Raw genomic sequence first — 10005 nt, 5'->3', positions numbered from 1 at the left:
CCAAGATGGCGTAGCAGCAAGACGTGTTTGTTTTTGTCCCATGTAAATATTTGTTTTTGTTTTTCTGCTCTTTTGCACACCAGTATTCTACTTGCACATCCTCATCTATACATCTATCACTCCAGTGTTAATTGCTAAATTGTAATTACTTTGCCACTATGGCCTATTTATTGCCTTACCTCCTTACTTCATTTGCACACACTGTATACAGATTTTCTATTGTGTTATTGATTGTACATTTGTTTATCCCATGTGTAACTCTGTGTTGTTGTTTTTGTCGCACTGCTTTGCTTTATCTTGGCCAGGTCGCAGTTGTAAACTGGCCTACCTTGTTAAATAAAGGTGAAATATTGACTGATTTCCTTATATGAACTGTAACTCAGTAAAATCTTTGAAATTGTTGCATGTTGTGTTTATATTTTTGATCAGTACCATAGGTGTTAGCATTTTATTCAGGAAGTGGGCATTAGTGTGTTTAACCCCTTCCCTCCCTTTCCTGTGTATGTCTATAGGTACCAGTCAGAGGGCATGTGTACTGACCTGAGGAAGTTCATTGACAGGCCCAGCCACTACCTCACTCTGCCTCCAGAGCTCAAGACTGCCATCGCCTACATTGCTGAGCAGCTACAGGCTGAAAAGGACTTTGCTGCTGTGAGTATATGACACAAATGAGACCAATGGGCTGGGCTGGGTAGTACGTAGCCATGGTAGTCGATCACATGTTCCCGTGGATCTTCGTGGTCTTCACCATTGTGGGAACCCTGGGTATCTTCGCCGACGCCAGCTTCAACCATACCCCCAGCGACCCCTTCAAGTACTCCTAACGTGGGACTGACACACACACACATGCACACACATATTACACATTTACCAGTAAATCTATATATTTACTGTAACACATACATGAAAACACACACTCAAAAGACACCCAACTTACTTCATCAAATCCACTGAAGCTTACCTTGACAGTTGCCTCCAGCCTCCAAAGCACAGACATGTGTAGCTAGATCCTCATCCACACACTTTTCCTACCTCCAGCGATGCCTTGGATAACAGCTTCTGTACAGTATATGAGTAGCTACATGTATGTACTGTGAATGTGTCTCTTTTCTGTATCTGCTGTGCTGAAGTGTGACATTCCCAGGTTTTCCAGGACATCCCGGTTGGAAGACTCCTGGAATCAGGATGAAAGCAGGAATTCCGGCAATCATCCAACCGACAGAATCTCTTGAAAACCTGAGAATTTTGGGAAGGTTTACTGGAATTTGGCAACCCTAGACAAGACTGTAGTTGTAGTGTTACTACTGTATGTATTTATTGACATGTATTTGTTTGGTGTGAGAAGATAAAGACCATGAACATCACATAATATAAATTAAGTGCATGCATTTCATTACCAGTGTGAGAATTTGTGTTTAGAAAGCTATCGCGTGCTACCGATATATATGTACCTCAGGTAATCTGTTGTGTATTTTAGTCTGTGAGGGCTATTCTTGTATTCAGGAGTGGAATAGCATGTCCATACACACAAACACACACAAACACACGCACACTCTTTTCACCAGCTGTACCAACAACCTGAGGAATTTCCATTACTGTAGAAACCTGTGCCACACACAAACACACACACACATAGACACAAATACACACACACAAGCCTCCCTCCATCATTCTCTCTCTCCCTTTCTTTCTCGCTCTCTCACTATCTCACATACACACACCTGTCCGTTAAGCTTGTTGTGCTTTCATTTTTTAAATAAAGATCTAAGAACTAAATTCAAAGGCTCCATCTGTTGTCAGAATGTGATCCGTGTGCCGTGCGTAATAATAGAGAACACACACATAGGCCTCGTCACCTGCTGGACCAGCTCTATAAATAACATCGCACACTGGACACTGATCATCTGGGACCACTGCACACTACTGTACAGGCCTGGGCTTCCCTAAGGTGTGTGTGTGTGTGTGTGTGTGTGTGTGTGTGTGTGTGTGTGTGTGTGTGTGTGTGTGTGTGTGTGTGTGTGTGTGTGTGTCTGTGTGTGTGTGTGTGTGTGTGTGTCTGTGTGTGTGTGTGTGTGTGTGTGTCTGTGTGTGTGTGTGTCTGTGTGTGTGTGTGTGTGTGTGTGTGTGTGTGTGTGTTCTTCCAGTGTCTGTCTGCCAGCTGAAAATCATTGCCAGTGTGTGCTCTTCCAGTGTCTGCCTGCCAGCTGAAAGTCATTGCCAGTTTGTGTTCTTCCAGTCTCTGCCTGCCAGTTGTAAATCATTGCCAGTGTGTGTTCTTCCAGTGTCTGCCTGCCAGCTGAAAATCATTGCCAGTGTGTGTGTGCGTGCATGTAGGCTACCTTCCCCTCCCCCTCCGAAGCATGGCTGCAGCCGACTGACGTTATTACTCACATGATTTTTTATTAGAGAAGGATGGATTCACTTTTATATGCTAGTTAGGGATACTATAGTTATCACATTTCACATTGTATTTATTAACTACTATCTGCACTGCATGATTGGTTAAGTAATTTAATGTGGGCTATATGTAAAAACAAATGTATTTCAGAGAGGAAGGATATAAACCGGTTGGAACCGGTCAATAACTTTATTTTGCTGGTCGGAACAATGGAACGGAACGCAAAGAAATGGTTTTGTTCAGAACGAAACAATTGGAAAATTATTCTGGTTCTAACCCCTGCCTAAAACAGATTCTGGACATCAGAACAGTGATCACTAACCTCGATTTACATTTCTACTTCAACGAGTCGGTTCCTCTGGACGTTCTGCTTACTCCGGCCAGGCTCTAATCCCTAGGACTCGAAAGAGGATGCGGCGGTGAAAGAAAGGCAGGTGAGACGGTATCCTGATGAGACTACATCGGCGTGAAAATAGACAGCCATTAACCTTTATTCTATTGCAGTCACTGGAGAACAAACCGGATTAGCTCCGTTCGAGACTGTCCTACCAATTGGACCTGAAAAACTGTAATATTTCATGTTGCTCAGAGTCATAGCTGAACGAGGACATGGATAATATATTGTACATCCCTCTGCTTTTTCTATGCATCGTGAAGACCGGACGGCAGACTTGGGTAAGACGAAGGGAGGAGGGGTGTGTCTCTATGTTAACAACAGCTGGTCCACAATCTCTAATGTTATTTTAAGGAAGTCTCAAGTATGCATTCCGCATACAAGGCCCTCCTTCACCCTCCCTTTGACAAATCAGACGATAACTCTATCCTCCTGCTTCCTGCTTACAAGCAAAAACTCAAACAGGAAGTACCACTAACGCGCTCAATACAGAAGTGGTCCAATGAAGTGGATGCTAAGCTAGCACAGCTAGTACAGACTGGAATATGTTCTGGGATCCATCCGATAACATAGAGGAGTTTAAGACATCAGTCACCGGTTTCAAGTGTATGTACAATGCCGTCCCCACAGTGCATTCAGAAAGTATTCAAACTTCTTGAATTTTTCCACATTTTGTTACGTTATAGCCTTATTCTAAAATTGACTCAATAGTTTTTTTTCTTCATCAATCTACACACAATACCCTCTAATGACAAAGCAAAAACAGGTTTTTAGATTTTTTTGCAAATGTATTGATAGTACAAGACTGAAATATCACATTTACATAAGTATTCAGACCCTTTACTCAGTACTTTGTTGAAGCACCTTTGGCAGCAATTAGAGCCTCAATTCTTCTTGGGTATGACTCTACAAGCTTGACACACCTGTATTTGGGGAGTTTCTCCCATTCTTCTCTGCAGATTTTCTCAAGCTCTGTCAGGTTGAATCGGAAGCGTTGCTGCACAGCTACAGCACCAGTCAACAGTTTGGACACACTTACTCATTAAAGGATTTTTCTTTACTTTTACAATTTTCTACATCGTAGAATAATAGTTAAGACATCAAAACTATGAAATAACACATATGGAATCATGTAATAACCAAAAAAGTGTTAAACAAATATCTGAGATTCTTCAAAGTAGCCACCCTTTGCCTTGATGACAGCTTTGCACACTCTTGGCATTCTCTCAACCAGCTTGATGACGAATGCTTTTCCAACAGTTTTGAAGGAGTTCCCACATATGCTGAGCACTTGTTGGCTGCTTTTCCTTTACTCTGCGGTCCAACTCATCCCAAACCATCTCATTTGGGTTGAGGTCGGGTGATTGTGGTGGGCAGGTCATCTGATGCAGCACTCCATCACTCTCCTTCTTGGTCAAATAGCCCTTACACAGCCTGGAGGTGTGTTTTGTGTCATTGGCCTGTAGAAAACAAATAGATAGTCCCACTAAGCGCAAACCAGAAGGGATGGCGTATCACTGCAGAATGCTGTGGTAGCCATGCTGGTTAAGTGTGCCTTGAATTCTAAATACATTTCCACCGGTCTAATGTCCATTGCTCGTGTTTCTTTGCCCAAGGAAGTCTCTTCTTCTTATTGGTGTCCTTTAGTAGTGGTTTCTTTGCAGCAATTCAACCATGAAAGCCTGATTCACAGAGTCTCCTATAAACAGTTGATTTTGAGATGTGTCTGTTACTAGAACTCTAATGGCTGGTAACTCTAATGAACTTATCCTCTGCAGCAGAGGTAACTCTGGGTCTTTCTTTCCTGTGGCGGTCCTCATGAGAGCCAGTTTCATCATAGCGATTTATGGTTTTGCGACTGCACTTGATTATTTCGGACTTTCGTGTCGCACCTGCTTGGTTGAAATACGATTTTCATGTGTTTGTATGGTGGGGTGCTGTCCTCAGTTAATCGCATGGTTTGCTTTCACCGTAAAGCCTTTTTGAAATCTGACACGGTGGCTGGGTTAACAAGAAGTTAAGCTTTATTTTGGTGTATTGCACTAGCGATTTTATGAAAGTTAAATATTTCTAATAATTTAATTTGAATTTCACGCTCTGCAATTTCACCGGATGTTGTCGCTAGCAGAACATCTAGCCGTAACAGGTTAACCCAATCGAGATGGTTTGGGATGAGTTGGACCGCGGAGTGTAGGAAAAGCAGCCAACAAGTGCTCAGCATATGTGGGAACTCCTTCAAAACTGTTGGAAAAGCATTCGTCATGAAGCTGGTTGAGAGAATGCCAAGAGTGTGCAAAGCTGTCATCAAGGCAAAGGGTGGCTACTTTGAAGAATCTAAAATATAACATATATTTTGATTTGTTTAACACTTTTTTGGTTACTACATTATTACATATGTGTTATTTCATAGTTTTGATATCTTCACTATTATTCTACATTGTAGAAAATATTAAAAATAAAGAAAACCCTTGAATGAGTAGGTGTGTCCAAACTTTTGACTGGTACTGTTCTTACAGGAATTTGTCATTTTTTCAAACAAGCATCTTTATTTAATATCAATTAATTATTGCAATAATGAAGCCGTCAACCCCAAACCCCACACAACCCCAGCTTATCCTTAACAGACAATTTAAAGTTCTTATATAGCTGACACTAAAAATGCTTAGTCATGGCTGGTTCCACCCCTCCCATGCAAATCGGGGGACACCACAAGCCATTCTAGGTTCATCCTGGGGGACTCCAGTGCTAGCCTCCCTACACTGGCTTCCTGTTAAGGCAAGGGCTGATTTCAAGGTTTTACTGCTAACCTACAAAGCATTACATGGGCTTGCTCCTACCTATCTTTCCGATTTGGTCTTGCCGTACATACCTACACGTACGCTACGGTCACAAGATGCAGGCCTCCTAATTGTCCCTAGAATTTCTAAGCAAACGGCTGGAGGTAGGGCTTTCTCCTATAGAGCTCCGTTTTTATGGAATGGTCTGCCTACCCATGTGAGAGATGCAGACTCAGTCTCAACCTTTAAGTCTTTACTGAAGACTTATCTCTTCAGTAGGTCCTATGATTAAGTATAGTCTGGCCCAGGAGTGTGAAGGTGAACGAAAAGGCTGGAGCAACGAACCGCCCTTGCTGTCTCTGCCTTGCCGGTTCCCCTCTTTCCACTGGGATTCTCTACCTCTAACCCTATTACAGGGGCTGAGTCACTGGCTTACTGGTGTTCTTCCATGCCGTCCATGGGAGGGGTGCATCACTTGAGTGGGTTGAGTCACTGACGTGGTCTTCCTGTCTGGGTTGGCGCCCCCCCCCCCCCTTGGGTTGTGCCATGGCGGAGATCTTTGTGGGCTATACTCGGCCTTGTCTTAGGACGGTAAGTTGGTGGTTGTAGACATCCCTCTAGTGGTGTGGGGGCTGTGCTTTGGCAAAGTGGGTGGGGTTATATCCTGCCTGTTTGGCCCTGTCCGGGGGTATCATCGGATGGGGCCACAGTGTCTTCTGATCCCTCCTGTCTCAGCCTCCAGTATTTATGCTGCAGTAGTTTATGTGTCGGGGGGCTAGGGTCAGTCTGTTACATCTGGAGTATTTCTCTTGTCTTATCCGGTGTCCTGTGTGAATTTATATATGCTCTCTCTAATTCTCTCTTTCTCTCTTTCTTTCTTTCTCTCGGAGGACCTGAGCCCTAGGACCATGCCTCAGGACTACCTGGCATGATGACTCCTTGCTGTCCCCAGTCCACCTGGCCATGCTGCTGCTCCAGTTTTAACTGTTCTGCCTGCGGCTATGGAACCCTGACCTGTTCAACCGGACGTGCTTGTTGCACCCTCGACAACTACTATGATTATTATTATTTGACCATGCTGGTCATTTATGAACATTTTAACATCTTGACCATGTTCTGTTATAATATCCACCCGGCACAGCCAGAAGAGGACTGGCCACCCCTCATAGCCTGGTTCCTCTCTAGGTTTCTTCCTAGGTTTTTTGCCTTTCTAGGGAGTTTTTCCTAGGGAGTTTTTCCTAGCCACCGTGCTTCTTTCACATGCATTGCTTGCTCTTTGGGGTTTTAGGCTGGGTTTCTGTACAGCACTTTGAGATTTCAGCTGATGTGCGAAGGGCTATATAAATAAATTTGATTTGATTTGATTTGATCTGCACCCGGTGTTGTTTTAACCCCACACCGACTTAGTTTCCCAGATGCCAGGATGATTTTGAGTCAATGAGGGATTATGTTCTACTCTTCCAGGCTGTCTCTATCTCGGTTACACCCACCACATCTTGTCTATGGAATGCAGTCTTTAGATTTTATCACCAAGTCAACTGTCAGCTCAAGCCCCAGAGGCCCAACTCTTCCCACAGACACATGAGAGAGTACTCATCAAACCTTATTTGGCACATAAACAGTATTATAACATTGGGGTCTCACACACTGACACCCCAACACTCATACACACACACAAACACACACTACATACGCCCACACACACACATAACACGCGCACACATGCATACTGATGCCACTCAGACACACTCACACAGAGACACACACACTTTCACACTCACCATATTTAGAGAAAGTACTGTATATGAATGAGAATCATTGGAGAAACCACCCCAGCATACACAAGTAAAGGAGTGGACGTGAGCACTGTCTTCTTTATGTCCTGCAATAGGCAGTTTGTTTACGTTTTCAGTTCCTCATTCACCTCTGTGGTCAATGTCACCTGACTGAACTAGGTGAAATGTGTCATTGTCAACACACACAGCTGGGTATCCATCCATACAGGGATGAAACGGCACCCTATTCCGTATGGGCTCTAGTCAAAATAGGGTGCCATTTTGGGAATCACTCAGGGTGTCCGACGCAGTGGCATTATGGGACAGTGGGACACTGACTGACTGACTGACTGCTTGAGACACACACACACCCACTTTGTTTATATTGACAGTAGTGCAGTAGTATGAATGTACTACTGTTTATATTGACAGTAGTACAGTAGTATAAATGTATGGATAAACCACTTCTCAAATCTTTTTGGCTCTATAACAAAGAACAAACAGCAAAAACATTTACATGATCAAATACAAATCTTAGAATCAACTATTAAAGACTACCGGAACCCATTGGATTCTCCAATTACATTGAATGAACTACAGGACAAAATACAAACCCTCCAACCCAAAAAGGCCTGTGGGGTTGATGGTATCCTAAATGAAATGATAAAATATACAGACCACAAATTCCAATTGGTTGTACTTAAACTCTTTAACATCATTCTCAGCTCTGGCATCTTCCCCAATATTTGGAACCAAGGACTGATCAACCCAATCCACAAAAGTGGAGACAAATTTGACCCCAATAACTACCGGGAGATATGCGTCAGCAGCAATGTCATGTCCTGACCAGTAAAGGGGTTATTTGTTCTTATTAGTTTGGTCAGGATGTGGCAGGGGGTATTTGTTTTATGTGGTTCAGGGTGTGTTTGAGTATGTGTTCATGTAGAGGGGTATTTGATTTATTAGTCTGGGGTTTTTTGGTTAGTTATATGTTGTTAGTTCTATGTCTGTGCTAGGGTATTGTATTTCTATGTTTAGATATGGGGATTGGGGCCTTCAATTGGAGGCAGCTGTCTATCGTTGCCTCTGATTGAAGGTCCTATATTTAGGAGTGTGTTTGTTTTGGGAATTGTGGGAGATTGTTTCTTGTTTTGCTGTATGCCTGACGAGACTGTCTAGTTCGTTTGTTTTTTGTATATGTTGTTTGTGTTTTTCCTTCTTCACAAATAAAAAGAAGATGAGTATACATTTTCCCGCTGCGTTTTGGTCTACACCCTACGACACTTGTGACAGAACCTCCCACCTCCAACGGACCAAGCCGCAGAGAAAGGAGCAGCAGGTGGACTATCGGGAGTTTTGGACATGGGAGGAAATTCTGGACGGGGCTGGACCATGGCACCAGGCTGGGGAATACCATCGCCCACCGGAGGAGATAGAGGCAGCCAAGGCAGAGCGGCGCCAGTATGAGGCTATATATGCGCCGATAAGGAAGCAGGAGAGGCAGAGGTCACACGGGTAGTTTGGCTAGGGCAGGCAGTAGACCTGAGCCAACTATCCGTGATTATTATGGGGAACAGAGGATCAGAGGAGCACCATACTATGCGGAAGTGCGCACGATCTCGCCTATGTGCATGAACAGTCCGGTGAAAATGATTCCAGCCCCTTGCAAGTGCCATGCTCAAGTGAGCACTCAGGCCGTAGGGGTTGTATGCTCCAGACCGCCAGTAATGCTTCACGGCCCAGTGTATCCTGTTCTCGCTCCTCGCACTAGCCCTGAGGTGCGTGTCTCCAATCTGATACCTCCAGTACCAGCACCACGCACCAGGCTTCCAATGCATCAGCCCAGTCCAGTACGTCCTGTTCCCGCTCCTCGCACTAGCCTTGAGGTGCGTGTCTCCAGTCTGATACCTCCAGTACCAGCACCACGCACCAGGCTTCCAGTGCGTCAGCCCAGTCCAGTACATCGTTTTCCTGCTCCTCGCACTAGCCTTGAGGTGCGTGTCTCCAGTCTGATACCTCCAGTACCAGCACCACGCACCAGGCTTCCAGTGCATCAGCCCAGTCCAGTACATCCTGTTCCCGCTCCTCGCACTAGCCTTGAGGTGCGTGTCTCCAGTCTGATACCTCCAGTACCAGCCCCACGCATCAGGCTTCCAGTGCGTCAGCCCAGTCCCGAGCTTCCGACGACAGTACCTCGTCCAGAGTGTCCGGCAACAGTGCCTCGTCCAGAACTTCCGGCAACAGAGCCTCATCGAGAACTTCCGGCAACAGTGCCTCGTCCAGAGTGTCCGGCAACAGTGCCTCGTCCAGAGTGTCCGGCAACAGTGCCTCGTCCAGAGTGTCCGCCAACAGTGCCTCGTCCAGAGTGTCCAGCAACAGTGCCTCGTCCAGAACTTCCGGTCACAGTGCCTCGTCCAGAACTTCCGGCAACAGTGCCTCGTCCAGAACTTCCGGCAACAGTGCCTTGTCCAGAACTTCCGGCCACAGTGCCTCGTCCAGAGTGTCTGGTAACAGTGCCTCGTCCAGAGTGTCCGGTAACAGTGCCTCGTCCAGAGTGTCCGGTAACAGTGCCTCGTCCAGAGTGTCCGGTAACAGTGCCTCGTCCAGAGTGTTCGGCAACAGTGCCTCATCCAGACTGTCCGGAACCAAGAGAGAAGGCCC

The 10005-nt window shown here is 45.2% G+C and overlaps 1 protein-coding gene across 1 annotated transcript in view; it reads left to right on the top strand.

Moving 5' to 3' along the window:
- Positions 1-704: 704 nt before the first annotated feature.
- chrnb1l (cholinergic receptor, nicotinic, beta 1 (muscle) like) overlaps positions 705-10005 on the top strand; it is a 34197-nt gene continuing 24896 nt past the window's right edge. Inside the window, exon 1 of the mRNA XM_029754859.1 lies at positions 705-814. Within this exon, the coding sequence (XP_029610719.1) occupies positions 705-814 (110 nt within the window). The remainder of the gene's footprint in view (positions 815-10005) is intronic.

The sequence above is a fragment of the Salmo trutta genome, chromosome 5 (genome assembly GCF_901001165.1).
Source record: "Salmo trutta chromosome 5, fSalTru1.1, whole genome shotgun sequence".
Lineage (NCBI taxonomy): Eukaryota > Metazoa > Chordata > Actinopteri > Salmoniformes > Salmonidae > Salmo > Salmo trutta.
The sequence above is the reverse complement of the archived record's forward strand: the minus strand, read 5'-3'. Positions and strand labels throughout refer to the sequence as shown.